Here is a 24,699-nt window from a genome sequence, read left to right as displayed (position 1 = left end):
TGCCAGTCATGGGTCTATGTGTTGATTATCTATGTGTATCTATATGTAAACAGGAGCTTCTCAGATAAGAGTTGTAAAATGCCTTAATCTATGTCACGTATGATGTAATGTCTGTGTAATGATAAGTCATCAGTAGTTAGTTCAATACTGTTATCCATGAATAAGAATAATAGTAGTGTGTTCTTTGCCTAGCGATAAGTCTCTTTGAGTTACCATTAGATCTTTTCAGGTCTTTATGGCTCATGTTAGAACTATGCTACTGGGTAAACAGAGAGGAAAAAAAATTAAACTTGCAAGTTTAGTTCTTTTTAGTGAAAAGCAATGTAAACTTTTACAAAAGTCATTGTGTTCTTCATTTCTGTTGGGAAAAAAAAAGAAAGAAAGAAAGAAAGGTGTTATGCGAGCCACTTTAGAATCTTCCCATTGAATCTTGACTCACTTGCCACAGGTTAAGTCTCTGACAGAGTACATAAAACCACAGAAGGCCCTTTAAGTCAAAATGGCAAGCAAAGAGGCCTCTTTAATGCTTAATGAAGCATCCATCTGTGCATGCATAAGTGTGCACATACATAGGGCGCCAAACCCAGAAGCTTTGGGCATCCTAGGCTCCATTTCCAGCCCTAAAGAGAAATCTCTAAGAGTAAGTAAGCAATTCATACTTCAAAACAAACTCGCAAGTGTCTAAGCTCCAGTTGCCTGGACCCCTTTCTCTTTTCTGGTAGATGGTTATATTAAAACAACTGCCGTTGAGATTGACTATGATTCCCTGAAACGGAAGAAGAACTCCCTCAACGCTGTTCCACCGAGACTTGTGGAAGATGACCAGGAGGTCTACGATGACGTGGCTGAGCAGGATGCTCCTAACAGGTGTGTGACACACACAGGCAGTAAGCTGACTACTGTCCCCCTGCCAGACATCATGTATTTCAGAATTCCACAGTTTTACCTTCCATGTCACCTAATGCCCTCAATCGCCAAACTAAGTCACCATGTCCAACAACCACAGTGTGAGTGAATGCAAGGCCATGTGAACCTCCCTTATCCTTACTTCACTTGTTAGCCACACACATCAAGTGCTATTTGAAACACAGTGGGTTGTATAGTATGTTAAATGTGTTGTCTGCTCCACAACACTCTTATACTATTCATTATGAGTTTATCTTAAGGACATACCTAAACTCGTATGATTTGGGAAGTATGAAGTAGAAGATATAAACTATATTTCACACACACACACACTTTTCACCCTTAAATCTCTAAGTCTAAATTCACTTCTTGGTGTTGCTTAAAAATATAACAGGAAAGAAAATGGCTTCTGCTATAACTCCAGTATACTCCTAAAAAAATAAATAAATAAAAATCAGATCTCAATCCCCTTTGATCCCTAGATATTCAATAAAGACCCAACTTTCCAGTGTCTAACTACTCCACTACATTGGAGTGACATTTTCTCCTAGAAAAAAATGAGCACACTTTTATGGAACACAGGAACAAAATCGAAGTATCCTGTTTGGAGAAGCAAACAAAGGCTATCCTCTCCCACATGCCTGCGTTTTAGTTTCTTGTGGCTACACTGAAATACTTGAGACCGTTGACTTATAAAGAGGAAAGGTTTATGTAACTAGTACTTTGGAAGTTCCTGTCTGAGATCAAAGAAGTGTATAGACTACATACAAATATAAATAATTCACCCTATGAATGGAAGGAGCATGTGGTAGCTCTGCTCCTAGCATGTGACACTCCTGAGGCATTAGATGTGAGAATCTCCAAGAGGAAACCTTCACCAGAAACATCAGCCATCCAGGACGCAATTAAGTCTAAGGATTGCCTCTTGCGGGGAAATGGCAGAGAAAATAGATATGACGGTGACTGCTGGCGACAGTGTGACAATGACTTTACAAATCAGTTTCCAGAGGATGATGTGTCATGCTTTTCTACAAAGTTCTGTTGAGAGCAATGTGCCTTTATTAACTATCCAATGATCTGTATCAGACTAGTTCTTTCCACTGGCTTGTCAAAGGAATGTTCAAGTTGGGAACCTGCATGGTGATATAATATCACATTTATTCCTGCAGTTGGTACTTTATACAAAGACCAAAATGAGGTTGGCGTATAGTCAGGCAGGTGTAAAAGGAGTCAAACCCTGGGAATCCTGGATACCTTCCTGCAAAATGACAAAATTATACAAGCAAACATCTTATGTTTTTCCAGTGCCCACACTTGGCTCTCATGCAACTCACACAGGGAGACACAGGCCAGAGTACCTACCTATAAAAGCTAAAATAGAAATTCCTGTTAGGTTAAAAAAAAAAAAAAATCAAAACCAAAACCGACCTGGGTTTTCTAGGATAAGAGTCCCATCAAGAGAGCAACTTAATTTTTTTCTCTCTTAAAACAAAGTGTAATCGTACTAGATTAAGAGTTAGAGGGCTGGAGAGGTGGCTCCGTGGTTAAGAGCACTGACTGTTCTTCCAGAGGTCCTAAGTTCAATTCCCAGCAACCACATGGTGGCTCACAATCATCTATAATGGGATCCAATGCCCTCTTCTGGTGTGTCTGAACAGCTACACTGTTCTCATACATTAAATGAATAAAAAAATCTTTAAAAAATAAAAGAGAGGGGGTCTAAGATACTGAAAAGAAAGTTGAATTGATGCAGCGATAATTGTCCTAATTGACTCCTAAAATAACATAGGGTAGTTTTTAAAGTAATTTTAAATATAATGTGTAATGACTGAAAACTGCCTAGTGGGAAGTTTATTGAAAGCAAGCAACCTTCAGTTGTTGTGAACTACGGTGCTAGAACACACTGTTTCCTGCCCGTGGGGGGGTGGGGGTAATTGGTTACACTGTTGCCCTGTCACTTCGGATCTACATTTAACGTTCTTCTTGCTCTTCCTGTATTTTATTCTAGTTTTAAGTAGAATGTTAATATTTACAGTCTGCTCAATGTTTGAATTTCTAGTCTTGAAAACCAAATAATTCGTACATTTCTTATTTCTTTTTCCCTCCTAGCCACGGTCAGAGCGGAAGCGGAGGTGAGGCATAAGCTTTCTCTGTTTGTAGTCTTGAACATGTTTGAATATGTTAATGAGAAAGTACTGTAGTTTGCTAACTGTAGGAGGAAGAGGAGTTTTTGATATTTTTGTACATTAAATTAAGTATTTTAAATATAATTTTATTGGTACAGCCGTTGTACCACAAGAAGATTCCTATGTAAGTATAATGAATTTTATCATATCCTCCCCAATTCACACCTGTCTTCTTCTTCCTCTTCCTCTTCCCCCTCCTCTTACTTACCTTGCTCAGCTGGACAGTTTCTCTTCTGCTTTCTTGTCATATATACATACATCATTTTATGTATCTGTATAGGAACCAGAAATTAAAGACTCAGTGAGATCTTAAGGAGGAAAAAGTACTAGGAGTCTGTGACCCAGATTCTAGCCCTGGTCACCAAGTGACTGTGATTCAGTCACTTCTGTCTTCCAAGGCTGCTGTGGATCCACCTGTGACTGCACTCCCAGGGAGCCTGGGACAGCCTTGCTTTCTACGGACTGAGCACAATTAAGAATAAGCCTCCCCTTTCACTTCCAGAACTATCTCTATCCATATGGCAAACTCCATGGCTACACTGACGATGCCGCCCCAAGATCTCCTTCATTATCCAAGTGGCAAACCAAAGAGCTCAGATTCTCACCCTGAAAGTTATATTTCAAGGTCATTTTCCTGCATGTAGAAGGTAGTCAGTAAATCATTTCTTAAGCAAATACTTGTCTAGTAGCTGAGTTCCTAAGGGCACAGCATAACAAATGAGAGGGAAAGGAGACTCTATTTAATGTGTATGCATTGAAGTGTGACTTTTCCTTTTGTAGTTTCTTTCAGTTGCTATTAATGTCTAGAGTCCCCCTTCATACCATTTAATCTTCATAAATGGATGCCTTAGTCTTCTCCTAAGTGCCTACTCACTGTCAACTGAGTTTTTCTTACTAGCTCACTTCTTTTTTCTTGATAGATATCTAGTTCTAGGTCCTCCCCCATTCCACTTTCTCTCATATTAATTCTCACCCATGCGTTTGACATCAGATCTGGAGTGCCCATCATTCCTCATTTTTTTCGCTTTTTTTCCCCCTTCCCTTTTCCCTCTTTCTCTGCCCTCACTCGTTCTGGCCCAAAGTACACTGTAGCTGTCTTCAGACACCCATATGAGGGCTTCAGATCTCATTACGGATGGTTGTGAGTCACCATGTGGTTGCTGGGACTTGAACTCATGACCCCCTGAAGAGCAGTTGGTGCTGTTAACTACTGAGCCATCTCACCAAACTTATCCCTCATTTCTTTATGATGGCTTTGGCCCTAAAATGCTTTAAAAAAAAAAAAAACAATCCATAAAGCAACTGGTCACATATGATCGCACATCACAACTATGTGATGGTGAGAAATGAAAAGTTTTTCCACTTAAACAGCTAATAGGAAAGGGGGATGTTTTCCTCAGTCAAATGGGAGAGAATTAGTATCAAAATCAGAGTGGCCTGTATGTGATCAGATTTTACAACTGACAAATGGTCTCCTTCCTAATCTGGATGAAGGGATGTTCCCACCACCCCCGACAGATGAAGAGATCTATGATGGGATAGAAGAAGAAGATGCTGATGCTGGGTAAGAATAATCACTGAATTGCTTTTTCCCTAAGATAGTGTAACTATGGCAATTTAATTTTCATCTCCAAATAGTATAAACAGTAAAAAAAAAAAAAATAATGTTCAGTCCTAAAATTATGGGAAGGTTTAATTGACATTAAGGGTAAGTCATGAAGGATAATTTATCACACTGTAAATGAAATGGAAGATTAGAAAAATCTCATTTATGAGAAAAAAATGAAAGGAAAAGAGGAACAATTACAAGTGATGTGGATATTTTTATTTAAAAAAAAAACTCCCAATCATTTATCTATTAGTCGATAATACTTTTATAGCTACCTCTAGAGTTTATTAGTTACACGGGTGTGATGTCTTCTGCAAAATAACATAACTATATCTGGATGTCAGTGCTCACACCTGTAATTCTGGAATTCCAGAGGCTTAGCAGAAGCATCACTTGAACCCAGGAGTTCAAGGCCAGTCTTAGTTGCTTAATAAACCATGAGATAACCTGAGCTACAGAATGAGATCCTGTTTCAAGTAAAGTGAGACCATTTGTTATTGTGGTAATTTTATAGCAGAGTTGGTATTGAATATTTGTTCCTTGGCTTAATAATGAATGCCTTTATTTTTATAATAATAGTTTATAAAAATCTTTGAGTTAATAAATCTTTTTATTTTAAAATAACATATTTAAGATCTAGTACATATTTTACATTTGTGGTAAATAATACCAAGTAGACATTTTAAACGTAATTCTAGCTGACTTGACCTAGCTTTATGTTTTAGAAACCTAAATAAATCTAACTGAATAAGTAAGAAATTATGACCAGCCTGGTGAAAGAAATATCCACTCACCAGAATGTATAAATCTAACAGCATCGTATTATTGCCTACAATGATCTATTTACTATTATTTATGGTCAGCATAGTATAATTACTTAAACTCTGAATGTCCACACAATGTCTTCATGGTTTGCTGATTATTACATTCTGTCAATGCCTGATGCTCCCAAGATCCGTGCCGCAGGTTGACGAGAAGACTAACGCGTGGTCCTGGGGGATTTTGAAGATGTTAAAGGGAAAAGATGACAGAAAGAAAAGCATTCGAGAGAAACCTAAAGTCTCTGAGTCAGACAATAATGAAGGTTCATCGTAAGAGTCAACTGACCGCCTTCAGTGCACAATAACTACACTAATATTGGTTTAATTGAATGCTACTAATATTCTGTAACCAATAAGCAAATCCTGATGAACTTACACCACTTAACTGTCACTTTCCATTAATCATCTTACATTCATCTCATAGTGTAATTAATTACAGCAGGGGACCCCACTAATTCCAAAACTATTGTGTAATTCTAAGATACACTTTACTTGCCCTGCAAACTTGTGTGAATACCATATATACATGCACATATGCACACACTTATACACACTCAAGCACACACAGTCATTCATGAACATACACACCACTAGGATCCCTCTCATCGGTACAACCATCTAAAACTTTACTATTCTGATTTCAAGCCTCCATTTTACTGTGTGGTATTTTATACTGACTACTTTTAAAACTCCACATTCTCTATTAAAAGTTAATTTGTTAAAATCTAGGACATAATTTAGAATTTTTTTCTCTACACGTAAAATTTAAAATTTTACAATAGTAATTTGTTATCTTAATTGTATACACATACAGATCTGTTCTCAGCATTTCAAATTTATCTAAATAGTTAATGCACAAATAATTTTCAGCCTCAAAACAGCCCCTGAGTGTAAATTCCATGGATATAAATTTGAAGGATCTTAACCATGTACAGATGAGCCTTTCTGTTTTGCATTTTTTAATGTGTTCATCACATTTAACTGAAACCCTTATAAGTTGTTTTCACACAGCCTTCCTAATTTTATCCTTTGTGTGAAGCACCAAAGAGCAGCACACTTACTGTGTTGAGGACACAGAACAAGAAGTCTTCTCTTGAGCAACACTGCTCAAACGTAACCTTCACTTGGTGTTAAAGGAAGAGACTTTTCTGCCTTGTTTGCACACTACCAAATTCTAATTTGGAGTTGTTTGAGCGAATGTCTTCAGATCTTACTTTAACCTGTCATTCCTGTGCTGTACATGAATCTTTCAGAAGCGGGTGCGTGTGTGCATGTGCGTGTGCAAGTGCAAGTGCATGTGTGTGTGTGTGTGTGTGTGTGTGTGTGTGGTTTTTTTTTTTGCTTGTGTGCATGAATGTATGTTTGCATGCATGTGTGTATGTGCATGTGTGTGCATGCATGCATGCCTGCGTGTGTGCACATGTGAGTGTGCATGTGTGCATGCGTGAATGTGTGCATGTGTGTTTGTGCTTGTGTGCATGTATGGGCATTTGCATGCATGCATGTGTGTGCGTGTGCATGTGTGTGCATGCATGCCTGTGTGTGCACATGTGTGTGCATGTGTGCATACATGCGTGTGTGCATGTGTGTTTGTGCTTGTGTGCATGTATGGGCATTTGCATGCATGCATGTGTGTGCGTGTGCATGTGTGTGCATGCATGCCTGTGTGTGCACATGTGTGTGCATGTGTGTGCATACATGCGTGTGTGCATGTGTGTTTGTGCTTGTGTGCCTGTCATACTTTAACCTGTTATTCCTGTGCTGTACATGAATCTTTCAGAAGTGGGTGCATGTGTGCAAGTGCATGTGTGTGCATGCGTGCGTGTGTGTGTATGTGTGTGTGCATGTGTGCGTGCGTGTGAGTGTGCGTGTACATGTGTACGTGTGTGTGTGTGTGTGTGTGTGTGTAGCTGTCATAGTTCAAAAAATAAAAGTAAACTTCCTTTTTTGCTACAACTAAACCCACCTGATCTTGGTCCCTCCCACTCCTGTCCATCAGCTCTCACTGTCTAGTTTAAGAATACATTCCTTTCTTATTCATCACTCTCCAGTTTGGTGTAGATGTGGACATACTGGAGAAATGTGGTCATATTCCAATGACTGCTATTGATTTTGACTCTATAATTTCAGTCCTCAATTCAAATAAACAACTTGGTCCAAGCCTATGAATACCATGAGGCTCCAAATCACTGAGTCCATTTAACTGACTCTGGTGTGTTAACATGCCCAAACTTTAAAGCGAAACTAAGATGTTCGTCTAGCAACTGTGGGCAACATAAAATGACTGTCTTCACTCTTGAAATTTTTTTGGACACCCAGGCTAGTTCAGAACCAGTCTCAACAAAGTCCAAATCGATGGCTAGAAATTAGTGGCAAATGGAGGATAAGAAAGGTATGGTGAGCAGCAGATTAACCCATATCACACCTTTAGACTATTTTCACACCTCCCTCATGTAAAGGAATTAAGTTCAAGGTTCATATTACTCTGATTTTAACTATATCCTCTCTCTTTTTTTTTTTCAGCTTCCCTTCTCCTAACAAACAACTGGGTATGTAGTAAAAACTGATTATGTAGTTTACAAATTATTTCTTACAAATGTGGTAGAGGCAATGTCATCCCTGTACCTGCTTTAAGTCCTGACTCCAAATAATAAATATGTCACATTGCACAAGCAATTTAACCCTAGATGAGTCCAACTACCCAACAATAAAATAACAAGAACCATAAAAATAAAATTCATGCATTAGATACTTCTCTTTTGTTGTGATAAAACACCATTAATATTCCTCCTCAAAGCAGCAGGGTCAGACCTGTCCCCATGGTTACCTACTCCTTGGTACCCACCTCTGTATTAGTTGCTTTTCTGTTCCTGTGATACGCCTTTGATGAAGGCATGCTAGAAGAACAGGAAGCTGAGGGCTCACACCTCGAACCTCAAACAACAACAGTGAACTGGTAATGGTATATGTCTTCAACTCTCAAAGCCACCTCCAATGACAAACATCAACAAGGCCATACCTGCAAAGGCTGTCCAAACAGCTTCACCACTGGGGACCAGGCTGCCCTTGAACTCAAATGCCTGAGACCATAAGGGACATCTCATTCAAACCAGCATAAATGGCTTCAAAAGTATTAATCTGAAAGCCACTGTGGCATAGAGATAGTTGGAAAGCAATGGCTACCAATGTGAGCCATGGCCCTGCCCCAATTTAGTTCATGCTTGACATAAATGACTCATGCATAAAAAATGTGTAAAACTATGCAGAAGGCACACAACCAGATACTTCCAGACATCCTCTTTTCAACTCATATACTTATGTTGAATTTGGAGGGAAAAAATTGGTATAATGGTTTCATCTTGGTATGATTGCAATCGTTTTAAAACCCTGCTAGGACATATCTTTTTTAACAATTTTTTATAATTTTGCTCTGAATAAAATAAAATGTTGTCTCTACAATATTAGAGGGCTTTTGAAGAGTTTATCTACTCTTCAGGACTTGTAAATACGTTTTTAAGAGTATGTCAGGCGGGAGATGTGGCTCAGTTTGTAGCATTAAGTTTAATCCCCAGAACTACATAAGCCAGGCATGGAGGCCATTCTCATTCAGTCTACCACACCAGTCATGGCTTCTTTTCTTATTTATTTATTTATTTATTTATTTATTTATTTATTTATTTATTTATTTCCTTCTTTCTTCCCATCCTTCCTTCCTTCCTTCCTTCCTTCCTTCCTTCCTTCCTTCCTTCCTTCTTTCCTTCCTTTCTTCCTGCTTGATTGCCTGATTTAATTTTTGCTTTTGGAGACAGGGTTTCTCTCTGTAGCCCTGGCTGTCCTGGCTCTCACTCTATACACCAGGCTGGCCTTGAACTCATAGAGATGCACCTACCTCTACCTCCAGAGCACTGGGATTAAAGGCGAGAGCCACTACTGCCCAACCCAGCTCATGGCTACTTTTCTATCAATGTTGTTTTGCTGTTTCTTATCACTTGATGTATACTATTTGTAGAAATGAGATTTGCTTTTGAAGGCAATACAAAAATACTATCACTGTAGGGTATAAACTAATACCTCACAAATCACTAAAAGAAAATGGTGGATGATAAATGATACAGATAGCAAGATGAATGGATAGATGGATGGATAAATAGATGATTGATAGATAAGTTAGATAGATGATAGATGATAGATAAATACATAAATCATACATACATACATGTGATTAGGATGAGTGCAAGAACACGCTATAATATGTAAGAATCTGCTTCCTGCTGCTAGTACCCAAGAGTGCTGACCTCTTTGTCCACTGTTTTGAAGTCCCACGATTCATCCACTGATAATACTTGTGGAATTTTAGAGTAATAGCACTATTCCAGGTTTCCCCTCCAAATAATGATAGTTGTAATCATATTCACTGGTTTCCAGTGTTACTTTGTTCATGTATTGATTATTTGAAGTTAAATGTTCACATTCAGGATGGTAAGAACTTCCTTCTTCCTTCTTTTTTTTCCTTCCTTCCTTCCTTCGAAAAGTGGGTAGTACCTTTAGTAGAAATGTATTCAGAAAAATCTCTCACTGGCTATGGGCAGTCTTCAGTTTACAATAATGTCACTGAATGATTATATCAAAGTAAATGGACAATATTTCAATATTTGATGTTCTGTCTTTTATTAGATATGGGAGAAGAAGTTTACGATGATGTGGATGCCTCGGACTTCCCTCCTCCACCTGCAGAGATGAGGTCATTAAAATGTTTTCCTTACACTGAAGTGTTGACAAGGAGATTGCTCAACAACATTGACCAGGAGTAAAACTCCAGCGTGGTGCATGTGAGCTGTGTGAAGTTGTGTGGTCTCTGTTGTCCCTTTCTAAAGCTGTGCCGATTTCTGACCCCAGCTCTCACCTCACAGCTACGTTTGTGAGCAAATTATCCTGTCTCTCCTCTGCCCTTCTTCATTCCTCCCTCTGACCCTGGACATTGGTTCTGCCCCTGGTTCCTTGACTAAGGTCTGGTGGCTGCTAGTGACGCACTGCTGTCTGGACTCACTCATTTACCGGGAACATGCACTTGAGATTCTGCTCACAAGTCACTTCCATGATTCATCTTCTCTCTTGTTTTTACCCTTTTCCTTGACTTCTTTTTCCTTCAATACACTTCCTTCCTATTTCATCCCTCAAGCATCTTCTTCCCTGTCCTCCACCAATGGTTTCCTCGGTGGAAAAAAAATTATTGCTTAAGAGGACTTTAATGTATGTCCATTTTTGTTCACAAAAGCCTTAGATTCTCAAAAATGCTTATGCCAATTTCTTTTTTAGGTTAAGAGTGAATAATAACTTCAGTTTATCCGAGGTTTGCATCTAACTTTGGGGTTAAAGGTATAGGGAAAGAGGTTAAGATCAGTTAGGATAAAAAGAACACCTTTTTGAAAAGCCTTCTGAGGTAGAATGTAATGTGCTAGAGTACTTGCTCATTTTTTAGTAACTATGTGAGGTGACGCATGTTCAAAAGCTAGAAAACTCTGGCGGAGTACCCAAGAAAGAGATGAGCTGAAAGACAGAGTTGATTAGTTAGCGGGCGAACATAGCATTTATGACTCGTCATGCCTGCTGAGCTGTACTGAAGAACGCATGAGAGAATGGCAAGTATTTGCTTTTACTGCATTAAGCCAATTTGACTAAACTACAGACAGTATCCATATCAAGGAAGCTAAAGGCAAAATATGCCGGTGTTCACAAATGACGATCAAGCTCTACAGGCAAAAACGAAAGAGATGAAAGAAGACCCCCTCCCTTTTCGTTGTCTATGAACGGAAAGTCTGCCCTTTGTAACCTATTCGTTCTAATGTGACTCACCAGGACAACATTGTGCCTGTCTCTAATGGGTTTTAATACAGTTTTCTGGTTTATATTACTCTAGAAACACCCCCACATCCTATTAGCTGGCTCTCTGGGAACCCAAAGTTACATCCTGACCCTTTTCGTGGAACAAAACAAACACCAGCTGATTAAACTTTACTGGATATGACCAGTTTTTTTTTTTCTCCTCTTACCCACTGTTTATTCTCAGAAATTAAAACAATCCTATGTTTTTAAACACCGTATCCTATTTTGGAATAACTTATTTTCAAACATAGCTTATGGTGCATAGTGAGCATTCATTCACGCTCTGATCATCCCAGAGAGCTAATCTAAGCTAGGAATTCCACCAATGCCCGGATCATGAAAGGCAGGAGATCCTGGGGATAGATGCAGGGCATGAGGTAGGTAATGGTCCTTGTTCTTTTCACAGTGAACAAGATAAATATTGAAAAATAAAAAGAATCAAACATTTTCAAAAGGTAACAAGCATTTTTTTTTCTAAATAACCAAAATGAAAATTAAGATCAATATCAAATTTTTGCTCTTCCCACATATTCTAGTGCTTTCTTTTAAAAAAACTCCCTTCTACAGGAGTTCACACTTCTTTCTAGTCATCTGTGTTGAACTTTTATATTCTAATGAGCAACTTAACGAGATGGCTAAGGTGAAGATCGACTATTAGCTATTGTCTTTAAGATGTTCCCTCATGATTTCAAAATAGTAATTTTGTGTACATGCTTCTCATTAACCAACACTTCCGCTCTTCCATGCCCCCTCCATTTATTTATATGTTATTTCCTCTCCCAGGGATCAAGTCTAGGGTGTGGTGAGTGAGTGCTCTCCCACTCAATTCTGTCTCCTCCCTCATTTTAATTATATGTGAAAAGAGCAAGCTAGATACACTTTATAAGTCATAAAACTAAGTTCTTTTTAAAAACGCTTTTGAGCCTTTTTATTAATATTATCTCGGTCACTCGATTTTGGAGAAAGAGCTAGAAAATGTACAGGGTTCAAATGTCGGTCCCATCACATGACACCACTGGTCACCAGCATATTTCACCTCGTTAAGTTTTATTACTGGTCCAATATAACAGTAGACCTTTTTGTTACAGTTCAACTCATTCGTGTTATTTTCCTGAACCCCTTCTATATGACAGAAAGCCATTGTTGGTTGTAATGATAAGTACAGAGTTAAAAACAACATTGGTCAAACATTTATTACTTCATGCTGGGAGTGATAACATATGCCTTTAATCCCAACACTTGGAAGGCAGAGGCAGATGGATCTTTGTGAATGTTGAGGCCAGCCTGGTCTACATAATGAGTTCGAGTGTATGCCGTGAGACCCTGTCACCAAAAAAAAAAAAAAAAAAAAAAAAAAAAAACATTTAAAATTTAATGTTAAGAATTAAGTCTCAGTTATGATCTATTCTATTTCTCAAAGTGTTGGCTGACATGTGTTCTCTCACCTTAGTCAAGGAATGAGTATTGGAAAGGCAAAAACAGAAGACAAAGATCCCAAGAAGCTAAAAAAGCAGGAGAAGGAAGAAAAAGACCTCAGGAAAAAATTTAAGGTGCGTAATATTTAATACAACTCAGAGTTCAAAGATTAAAAAAAATTCCAAAAAATTCAAAGTGATAAACTATACACTTTTAAAGCCTAGTTAGCAATATTATAGTTATCTTTCATAACTTTTCTTTGTTACAAATAAGTTTTAAATTTAAATGTATTCCTCTAATTAATTAAACTGGCAATAATACATGTTTGTATTCTCTACCCTATGATAACCATTTAATATTTGATGTCCTTTGATAAAGTCATAATCTATAGGTGTTTGCTATGTGAAGTTGGTGAGGTCTGAGTTGACTTAGTTATTGTCATGGACGATAAATAGCCTGATAACATCTTGAAGAATAGGGCATGGTTTCTTTTGGCTCACAGTTCTAAGCTACTGCCCACCATGAAGAAGTCATAAAGGCAGGAGCTTCATGGGGCTGGCCATATTGCATCTGCTGTCGCAAAGCAGACAGAAACAAATGAATGCATATTGATGCTTAACTTTTTTCTCCATTTTTTACAGTCAAGGATTCCCTGTCCAAGTAATAGTCTTAGTCATAATTAACATAGTTTTTCCTGTACTGATTAACATGAGATAACCCCTACATGCATGTGTAGAGCAAAACCCTCCTTAACAAATTGGTCAATAAATTACTACAATAATTCATATCAGTAATGTGAATATATTTTTTTCAGTACGACGGTGAAATTCGAGTTCTATATTCAACTAAAGTTGCATCCTCCTTAACTTCTAAAAAGTGGGGAACCAGAGATCTGCAGATAAAACCTGGGGAGTCGCTTGAAGTTATACAAAGCACAGACGACACCAAAGTTCTCTGCAGGAATGAAGAGGGAAAATGTAAGTCCCTGTAGACACCACTCTGTGCCTTTAACAGCCAGGCTGGTTACAGCCACACAGGTTAACGCAGTCCTTTCTTTCTCCTAACTCATTTTACTCTGTGGTTTGTGAGTTGTAGGGCATGTTGAGAAACTGGAGATTCTGCTATGCTGAAATGGATGGATTCTATTTTAATGTCTTTGGGGGTCTTTTGAAGTTATAACATGATTACATCATTCCTGCCCCCTATCTTTTCTGTCTCCAACTTCTTCCTTATATCCCCCTTGCTCTCATTCATGGCCTCTTTTTTTTTAATTGTGTGTGTGTGTGTGTGTGTGTGTGTGTGTGTGTGTGTGACCTACTCAGTCTGTAGAATGTTACATGTATGTAAGTTTTCAAGGATGACCATTTGGTATTTGGTATCGGATAACCAATTGGTGTGCTCTTCCCTGGGGAAGAATTTCTCCCACTCTCCCTGTTCCTCTGTCATCTTTTAAAAACAACAGTGGAGGCTGTAAGTGCCATCAGTGAGTGGCAGAACATGGGCTTCAACATGGGCTTGAAAACACCAGTGGAAACATTGCCTGCACTTCTGTAAACTTTCTCACTGATGTGTTTGTGTTTTCTAAGCTCACCAATACCTGCTTCAGGTCTAGACAGTCTGAAAGTCTTATCTCCACAGGATGACTGTAAATCTCTTACCACAGCCCCACCCTGTAGGGTGGGTTTTTTTGTGTATCAGAAAGACATTCTTTAGGTTGTATTTTGTTTTAGTTTGACTTCCTCACTTTAAAGGTGATTATAGTACACAATAGACAATGGCTCCGCAGTTAAGAGGTCTTACTGCTCTTCTAGAAGACCCAAGTTTGGCCCCCTGCAGCCACATCCGAAGGCTCACAAATAGCTGTAACCTCAGCACCAGGAGATCCTGCATCCTCTTCTGGCCTCCACAGGAGTCTGCACTATTGTGTTCATAACTCCACACAGATATGCACAAACACATAGTTAAAGTCAAACAAAATAAATGTTAAACAAGAAGGTTAGAGAAGGCAGGCAGGAAAGTACTAGTATCAAACTGTCAGTTCCTGAGTAATTAAACTCAAAAGCTGATGTGAGCCCTGTGAGTTACTGTCTCACCAGGAAGTGAGCAAACTGGGTATGTATTCAGAAGATTACACAAAAGGTTAAAGGCTGCTCCTAGGTAGCTGTAAAGGTATTCCGGATGTTGAGCAAGCTAACAGAGAGTTCTGGAAACCAGAGAAAAGCCCTCCACAAATAGAACAAAATGGTTAAATATTAGCAGAAATTTGGACCAGTGGGTACTCAAGTAGTTGTAGAGGGAGGGGCACTAAAGAGCATTTGAGACTGCCTTTCAGAGTAAGTATTATTCCAGAATGATTGAATTACTGCGCACACTTGTAAAATAAATGAATGATGCTGTTTTACATAGGTTTTCCAATGCTATGAAAAGACACCATGACCAAGGCAATTCTTTATTATAAAGGCAGACATTTAATTAGGGGCTGGCTTACAGATTCAGAAGTTTAGTCCATTATCAACATAACGGAAAGCATGGCAGCGTACAGGCAGACATGGTGTTGGAGAAGGAGCCAAGAGTTTTGCATCTTAATCTGAAGGTAACCAGGAGAGTCTGACTGTCTTCCAGACAGCTGGGAGGAGAGTCTCTTCTGCAATGAAATGAGTAGGGCCGGAGCATAGGAAACCTCCAAAGCTCACCCCTACAGTGATACACTTTCTCCACAAGGTCACACTGCTAAAAAGTATCACTCTCTATGGGCCAAGCATATTCAAAGCACCATGTATGCTTATCACTGTCTAGTTTACAAACGAATGAGACTCAGAGTCTGGTTTATTTATTTGACTTTGGAAGTTACTGGTGGGTTACTCTTAATTTATTTTTCTAATGGCTGAACTGGCTACTTTCCCATCTGTGGATCCCAAATACTTGCTGTTTGAGTCTTTCTGGGTTATTTATGCTCCAGCAGTGTGGTGTCCTGGGGGCGGGGAGCATTTTACTCTGACACGTGTCGGTAACCCATCACATCTAATGGAGCCCTCCTGGTCTCCCTTGGAAATGTCTTGATGATCATCAAAGCTTACGATGCTCAGGCATATATGTCCATTAGAACACAACCGTTTTGTGGACATTATGGAATGAAGCCATAGATATAGTTTGCAATCCCTCAGGTCAAGCCATTGTGGGGAGAGCTAACAAAAGATTTAAAGGAGATGCTCATAGAACAGAATGGAGAGAAGAAATATCCCAGGGATAGATTATTACATAATACTTGGCTGACTTTGGATTTTTTTAAAAGTCAATAAAACAAATAGCACAGCTGCTTTAAAAACACTGGATTTTAAAAAGAAAGACGAGAGAGAGTTAGAAAAAATATTTTCTATTTAAAAAAAATTTTTTTTTGGTTTTTTCAAGACAGGGTTTCTCTGTGTAGTCCTGGTTATCATGGAACTCACTCTGTAGACCAGGCTGGCCTTGAACTCAGAAATCTGCCTGCCTCTGCCTCCCAAGAGCTGGGATTAAAGGCGCGCGCCACCACTGCCCAGCTATTTTAAAATTTTAAAAAGGAGAGCCAATGTTCCATGAAGGCTGAACACCAAGGGGGGGGGAGGAATAGGGTGGGAGTGGAGGGTAGGTGGGGGGGCACATCCTCATAGAAGCATGAGGAGGGGGGATGGGATAGGAGGTTCCTGGGCGGTAGGTGAAATGGGGGTAAGGGGATAAAATCTGAAATGTAAATATAATATCCAATATAAATAAATAAATAAATAAATAAATAAATAGGTAGGTAGGTAGATAGATAGATAGATACTTAAAAAGCAAAAAGAAAAAAACAGAAAAATATTTTCTATTTTAAAATTTTAAAAAGGAGAGCCAATGTCACAAGAGATCTGGAGTATGTATAATTTTGCTATACTTAGCATAAAAATAATTATTTTTTCAATAATGATTATAATTTTATATATCCTTTTTCAGAGAGATAAAAGAAAGACAGGCTTAGATAAGGAGAAGAATGAAAGATGGAATGGTATATTTGAGATAGAGCAGAGGCTGGGTGATTGAATCAAAATAGGAAACCTTTGGTGGAATCCAATCTAGAACTTACAATAACATCAAAAGATGAAAGAAATCTACAAAAGCTTAAGGAATTAAAATGGCGTAGAAATGCTAGATTAGAAAAGGCTTCGGCTATAAACCAAAATGGTCAGACTATATATTATATTTATATTGTCAGGGATCAATTACTAAATAGAGGCCAATAGACAGAATTAAAAATCCTCTACTTATTGAGGTTGCCTTGAAACAATGTCATACAATGTATGTGTTGGACTTTATAGAGTTTGGAGAGTTGAATATGTACACATGTGGATATATCATATTGTTAAAACATATTCAGAATTTCAATGGGCCTTTGCCTGGAGTTGTGAAAAGGATGATTCTGAGATTGCACATTTGTTAGAGATGGCAACTGTCTTAGAGGTGCCTTTGCATTTAGGGCCCTTTGCACTTCAACTGAACTCTCTTATGAACTTCTTTTGTCATTGCTTATTGTTCATTCTCCTCTCTTCTCTTCTCTTCTCCTCCCTTCTCTCTTCTCTCTTCTCATCTCCTCTTCTTCCTCTTCCTCTTCCTCCTCTTCCTCCTCCTCCTCCTTCTCCTCTCTCCCCTCTCTCTCTCTCTCTCTCTCTCTCTCTCTCTCTCTCTCTCTCTCTTTCTCTCTCTCCCTCTCTCTCTCTCTCCCCCTCCTCTTCCCTCCATCTTATTCTCTCTTCTCCCCAGCCATTGAATAATCAGCTTTTCTTGACAAGGCGGAGAATAAATGATAAGCATGGTTTACACAAACTTGAGACAGGAGATTTTTGGCGTAAGCATTACAATGCAGTGTCTAGATTGAAGGCAGAAAATCAGCATTTAAATAACACAAGGGTAAACTTTACATAGTGCACAATAACATTATGCCTACACATATTTCACTGTTTGCCTTTTCAAACTTTTTGCTTTTCTTAATTTTATGAAATTTCTTCCCTGATTATTCCTTCTTTGGCCTTAATCCTTTGATCATTCTTAATTGCCTTAATTTCTGATCTATTCTCCACACATTCACTAGGACTTGGAATGATTGCTATAAAAATTTAACTCTCTCTCATCTAGGTCACCACAAATGGCATTGCCAATCACTTCTCTATTAACCTGTTAACAAAATCAAGAACACACAGTCTCTAGGCAAGCATACAATAAATGCCCTTCCATGATCCAGCCTCATGGACAACAAATGCAGTTTGCTATCTAGAATTGCCATCCAGAAGTACAAAGCACATGTCATCCATGAATAAAGTATGCTGGTCCAATCCCACTGTTCTACTTTATTTGACTTGGGATGCATTCATCATCCATTGAGATCAGTTCAGTTATCCTCTTGAATTGGAAACATCCTTATCCCCAACTCCCAGTGGACACTGCATCCACTTCTGAGTCCACTTCCTATTTCACCAACCTGCTATTCTCATTAGGCTCTGGGCTGTCACAGAAATTCAATAAATTGTGCCTGACATTGGATGGTCAACACTGGTGTAGCGTCTCTCACCTTGAGCAGGGCTTGGTCAAGGGAACACTCTAGATATCTAGTCTAACACCCAGATAAAAGTCTGACATAAATAGTCACAAAGACACATGCTGATTGGTTTAACTAGTTGGCAGACAGTCCTCTGGCTTGTCCTGACGAGCTGTGTTAGCATGGGTATCATTAAGGACTTTGAATAAGGTCCGTTTCTTATTTTTTACATCTTCTCATGACCAGCCACAGCATTTTGTACTTCATCACCAGCATGACTAATGTCTCACTCACTCCCAATTTTCTTCAACCTATCAGAAAAGACTGCAACCTAAGGTTTATACTGAGCAATTGAGAGGTTAAAGCATAACTGTGTGAGGCAAAAGCCTCTGGTGTAGACATTATCACATTGAATTGGGTCTCACCCACTGACTTCTGCAAGTGTGAACTGTGTAGGCACTGGCATTTAAATATGTATTTCTGGCAGATTCTCAAGTGTTTAAAATGCTAGCTAATATCTGCACACATTCTACAATGTGATGCTCATAAGCTGAGAGTTTTTCCCACCTCCTGTTACTGGAGAAAAACCTCTTACAAAAAAAAAAAAGAAGAAGAAGAAAGGAGAAGAAAAGAAAAAGAGGCATTAAAAAGGAGGTATTTGTGGTTGCAATGTTCTGTTTCCCTTAGGCATTAAAGAAAGAAACTTCAAATGGTTGGACATCATCACAAAACTAGTTGATCATTTCTTTGTTTTTGTTTTGTTCTGTTTTTAACAATACTTGCTCACTGGAAAAAATGTATTTAGGGCCTTAAAAAGTTAATCTGGACCATCTGTGGTAGGACACACCTAAAACCCCAGTACTTAGAAGGCTGACTGAGGAACTTCACTTGAAAACAGAAGTTCAAGACAATCTTGGGCAACATGGTGAAAACTCACCTGAAAAACAGAATCGATGGATAGATAGATAGATAGATAGATAGATAGATAGATAGATACATACATAGATAGATAGATAGATTGATACATAGATAGATACATAGATAGATTCATAGATACATAGATAGATACATAGATACATAGATACATAGATAGATACATAGATACATAGATAGATACATAGATACATAGATAGATACATAGATAGTTTACAGTTATTCTAATAGGAAGTCTCAGAAACAATCAGAGGAGACAGAGAAGAAAAGAAGATAGATTAGCTCTTGTGAACACCAAGATAATAAATTACATTCAATATTACATACCATTCATTGTGTTTCCTATCCCTTCAAGTTTGCCATCAGTTCACCTGCCTGGGCAAGTCCACACAATATGGTTATATGTTTTTAACTGCAGGAGACCAACAGTAACTTAATTTTATTTTCTGCAGATACAACAGACAAATAGGTAATAGTCATTTTATTAATGAAAAACCAAAAATTCAAAATAAGGTGTATTTATATTTTTCAAAAGCTGTTGTCTCTTTCATTGGTAACTCCATACATACATGCCTCCCCACAGGTGAGTTGCTAGCCCTGAGACAAGGTGGCCAGCAACATTTTAGGAAGAAAGTAATTGACACATACAAGGGACAGGTGTTATTTTGCTAACTGCTCTACCCCACCACGTATTTCAAGACACAGCACCAGGTTTTCTTCTGTTAACAGAAGGTTTCCAAATGACAACTTGATGTGATATGTGAGAATCCCAGGAATATCAGTACTCACAATATATTGTAAAGCTAAACATAGCAGCCGTTCTGCACGGTCACCATGATTTTGTTTTGTTCTTTGAGAGTTTTTTTTTTTTTTCATATTTTCTATTACTATTTCATATTGGTAAGTAAATATGTATCATGTGAACACAGAACATTTTTCTCCCTGCATAAAAAAAAAGACCATCTAGGAACTGTACTGCCGGGATGGCGTAACAATTCACGGTAAGCCATTTGTTTTGACAGTATCTCAAACCATCCAGGAATAGAATAAAGTCTTAGCACTTGAAAGCACTAGACAGCAAAGACTATGCTACATTAAAAGTTCCATAAAAACACTGTATAAGAGACTTTTAAGTTAGCAAGCCCTAAATTATCACATAATCATAGAACTAACATAGAGTAGCAAGGCCGCCTCCCACATGTGACCTCCTTTATCTTAGTGAAATTTCTTCAGTATTCACAGCCATTGATATCTCCCTCCCTCCCTTCCCATACACACAGAGAAAGAGACAGGGAGAGGCAGAGGAAAGAACAGATTTGAACAATAGCATCTATAAAGGGATTCTCAACAGAGCAGAAAGCTGTTACTTAGAAGTCTTGAGCAAGGGAAATACAGGAGGGAAGACACTAAGCTTGAGAGTGTAAGAGAATAGAGCTTTTATAATCCGTCCATGAAGTTGAAATAATTACGCTGTGCATTATGAATTATTAACTTTGGCGATGTAAAGGGCCGCGCGTGGTGGTTTAACCAGGCCTACAAAATTTTATCATGAATAACTTTTAAATTAAAAGTAATTTAATTGAAAAGCAAATTACCTAAAAGCATCAGCAAATAATGACCATCTTTAATTTTCAGAATGGTGGTCACATTTTCCTTTTATGAATTTTATTTTTTTTTCGTAATCTTCTGGGGATTTTTTTTTAAATGGAACATATAATGTTAGAAAAATTTCCAGTCTTTATCAACAGTTTATAATTTTGTGTATATATACTGATACACACACACACACACACACACACACATTTTTTTTTCAGTCTCTGGCAACCTGAGTTCAATCCCTGCTACTCACACGGTAGGAGGAGGAGAGAACAGATTTCTGCCAGCTGTCCTCTGACTTCGAAATGATTACATTAAACAAGATAAAGCTGATGAGGAGAATTAAGTGCTGCATGTTTTCTCTCTTATGTGGAACTTCATTCTAAATGTGGATGTGGGAGGGGCCCCGAGGAAGAGGATGAGAGGGGAAAGGGCAGTCTTAGAGGTGAGACCAGGACGATGAAATCACGTGACATGAAAGCAGAAGGGCGACCATTTGGAAGGAAGGAGGGAACTATCAAGAGAAGGACCAGGGGCACGGGGGATGCAGTCAGAGAAGAGAATAAGTTAGACAAAAGTGTAAGGACATGGGTGTGAAAACACTATCATGAAATTACCTTTTAGGCTGACTTTAAAAATTAATAAAAAAGAACAGAGAAATAGAATAGAGGAGGAGAAATAAGTATGGATGATAGTGACAGGAGTGTGATCAGTTTCCTCTATGTGTGCGTTCTATATACATGTAGTCCATACTATCTTCTTTTTAAAGATTTTTTAAATTTGTATTACTGTGGGGGTGTGTATCTGTGTGGGGGTGGGGGTGTCTGTGTGGTTGCGTCGTGTGTGGGTACCTGCAGAGGCCAGCATAGGGTATTTGAGCCCCTGGACCTGGAGTTATAGGCTGTTATGAGCTATTTGATGTGATAGCTGGGTATCACACTCAATCCTGTGGATAAGGTGCAGGAGCACTTAACCACTGAGCCATTGCTTCAGACCCTCAGTACATTATCTCATAATTATTCACTTGTCTCTCAGCTTGTGAAACTAAATATTAAATATTTTCAAGGCTGTATCCATAATTAATATTAAATATTTTCACAACTGTATCTGTCATTAAAATGCATTTCTTTTTTTCCTTTATAGATGGTTACGTCCTTCGGAGTTACCTGGTGGACAAGTAAGGCCATTTTCTTCTGCTACTGTATTTGTTAAAAAGAACCTTATGGTTTCCTTAAGGAAAAAGTATCAATATTAGCAATGCAATGAGTAGGGCTTTCATAATAAATTGAAAGCAATATATTACATTTGTATCAATATAATAGTGCCAATAACAAAGCTGAAAGTACCAGTGTTGATTAGGAAGGAAGCCTGGCTCACTCATGGTGGATAATCCTATATACACGTTGAGTTGTCTGCTCAGCAAACACTAAAGACACAACAAAAAGCCACTACCCTTTTCATTAACTGTTTGCATTTTGCTTTCTAATTATTGTCGTATTTGAACTGGCCTTATTAGAGCCAACTACTGTCTGTGTGTTAGGTACTAATATCACCAGCAATTCGCCATAGTTTAGCCTCTAATGAAGATTGTCCACCCTCACGTCAGGCATAGTACTCTATCATGTTGTCCTTATTGAAAGTATGCCCATCCCCCTAAAAAAAAAAGATAGCCATCAATGACTCTTGTATTCTTATGAATAAGACCTTCTCACAGTCTGCCTCAGCCTAGTACTTAAGCCCTTGGACTCCTCTGAAACGTTTTAAGATTCTAACTCCAAGAAATTCAGAGCATAAAATTAACCCCACTATCAGGTTGAGTCTCTCAGAAATAGACATTTTTGTAAAACTGACATAATGTAGGACCCAAGGATTCACAAGCCATTTACCATAAGTGACAGGACACACACATCTGAATAGAACCATGCATGTTACAAGTACTGTCAGCAAGCCAGAAGAGAGCAGACAAAAACCAATCCTAACAGCATTCTCTTCTTGAGCAGCATTCAGTAGTGTTACAGTGGAGGGCATTATTGTGGGAGTTTAGCAGTATTACACTTGTGGATGCAGGACTTCTGATCGCCTTTGTTCTAAGAAAGATGTAAATTTTATGGGAAGAATGTGTTGCACATAGCAATACATCTTCAATATATCACAGTACTGTGATGACTGCAAGATGGATGAGAGAAAATGGAAAATGGACATTAAGTGACTATTGGTTCAGTCCCTATCAAAAGGCATGCATCAATAAACATTTATAGGATAAATGTCAGAAAAAAATCTGTCTTCTTTGAATTCACATCAGCTTTCCATTAGCCAAACCCTCCTTATACCTCAGAGAAAGGAACCAAACAGAAGACATAGGGAACTTACAGCATCTGCCACACTTGGCAGCAATGAGGGGCCAGCTGCTGCTGCCATGATAAAGTCAGAGATAGAGGAGGAATGAAGAACATGGCTACCCTAAGTGACACAGCCACCTCATTGCTCTGATGCTCGGAACTGTATCTTACACAAGACTCTGTGTGTGTGTGTGTGTGTGTGTGTGTGTGTGTGTGTGTGTGTGTGTTACATAATATGTATCATATTACCTTATTATTTAAAGATCACTCACTAGACTATACACTTTTACAATCAAACTTACATCTGACTCATACATAAGTCTCCCAGACCATGGAAGCCTCTCAGTGTTTGTTAATAGAATATTTGATTGAAGATTCAGGACTAAGCAAAGCCTGAAAACATAAAAACAGCCAAAATTACTGTGGTGGATGTGATCTCCACAGTAAGTACTATACAGAATTCCATAATGACTATGTATCCATGATTAGTATGTAAATACTTTAAACTTGATATATATACATTGTCACTAGAAACTCGTGGAAAAGATATGGCCATTTTCTAGGTTAAATATTACGTTTCATTTATTTAAAATGTAGAACACTTGAAACTCAAGTAAATGTATTGTACTAATAGCTGTTAAAATTCATTGCACTTTTGGATTGAGGCCTCTGGAGGAGGTTGGTACCTTGGCAACTCAGTTTATTCTGTTCTGTACGCAGTTCTTAGGGAATTCAGATGTCCTATGCCCGTGGCAAAGCTCACAGTAGGACATGGTCTGTGCTCTCAAGGCATGTGAGCTATTCTGTACATAGAATAAACTAGGAGTTGACAAAGCCAGGGAAGGACGATGCAGAGATGAATGTAAAGCCTTTGTCCCTTTCCGTATCCACACGCAGCCTCACCTTTCACCTCTAAATGCGTCTGATACGTGGCAATCATATTATTGCTGTCTTCTTCTGTGTGTTAATGTTGGGAAGATATTTTCTATAGAATAAAAATGGGTTTTCTGTGTTTGCAGCGATGGAGAAATCTACGATGACATTGCTGATGGTAAGTCCCCTGCCTCGCCCTTCACAGTAACAGTGAAAACCACTTGTGGGCTTAATTAGAGCCATCAGAACTGTTTGGGATTTGAGTTTCTCAAAAACCCAAAGAAAGAGAATGAGCTGTTCTCATAGGGAGAAGTGGGATCATCTTCACACAAGATTAGGAAGTTGAAGAAAAGAGAAGCATTATTATTCTCCAGAATGAGAAAATATGATAGCTGTGATGGCTCAACCTTGTAATCCCAGCACTTGGGCTGTGGAGGCAGGAAGATCAGAAGTTCAAGGGCAGCCTTAACCACACAATGAAAACTGGGGGGGCAAGCCTAGGCTACATGAGACCCGGTATCAAAAAAAGCAACAAAATAGGGAAGAAAAGGAAGAAGTGGAAGGAGTGGAGGGAAGAGAAAAGTATTTGGTA

General features: G+C 38.5%; 1 protein-coding gene across 6 annotated transcripts in view; it reads left to right on the top strand.

Annotated features, from left to right (window-relative positions):
* Fyb1 (FYN binding protein 1) overlaps positions 1 to 24,699 on the top strand; it is a 136,658-nt gene that overhangs the window by 107,142 nt on the left and 4,817 nt on the right. For 4 of the 6 annotated variants that reach the window (XM_076916152.1, XM_076916150.1, XM_034523583.2 and 1 more), the window contains exons 9-18: positions 723 to 867; positions 3,016 to 3,038; positions 4,587 to 4,656; positions 5,655 to 5,792; positions 8,046 to 8,071; positions 10,197 to 10,263; positions 12,856 to 12,955; positions 13,636 to 13,798; positions 22,039 to 22,072; positions 24,254 to 24,285. In XM_076916152.1, the coding sequence (XP_076772267.1) occupies positions 723 to 867; positions 3,016 to 3,038; positions 4,587 to 4,656; positions 5,655 to 5,792; positions 8,046 to 8,071; positions 10,197 to 10,263; positions 12,856 to 12,955; positions 13,636 to 13,798; positions 22,039 to 22,072; positions 24,254 to 24,285 (798 nt within the window). Of the gene's footprint in view, positions 1 to 722; positions 868 to 3,015; positions 3,039 to 4,586; positions 4,657 to 5,654; positions 5,793 to 8,045; positions 8,072 to 10,196; positions 10,264 to 12,855; positions 12,956 to 13,635; positions 13,799 to 22,038; positions 22,073 to 24,253; positions 24,286 to 24,699 lie in introns of those variants that run through there. The other 2 variants (XM_076916153.1, XR_013105028.1) reach the window with 2 other exon arrangements.

This window comes from Arvicanthis niloticus, chromosome 19 (genome assembly GCF_011762505.2).
Source record: "Arvicanthis niloticus isolate mArvNil1 chromosome 19, mArvNil1.pat.X, whole genome shotgun sequence".
In the NCBI taxonomy this organism is placed as follows: Eukaryota; Metazoa; Chordata; class Mammalia; order Rodentia; family Muridae; genus Arvicanthis; species Arvicanthis niloticus.
Note: the sequence above shows the minus strand (reverse complement) of the source record. Positions and strands in the feature narration are given on the sequence as shown.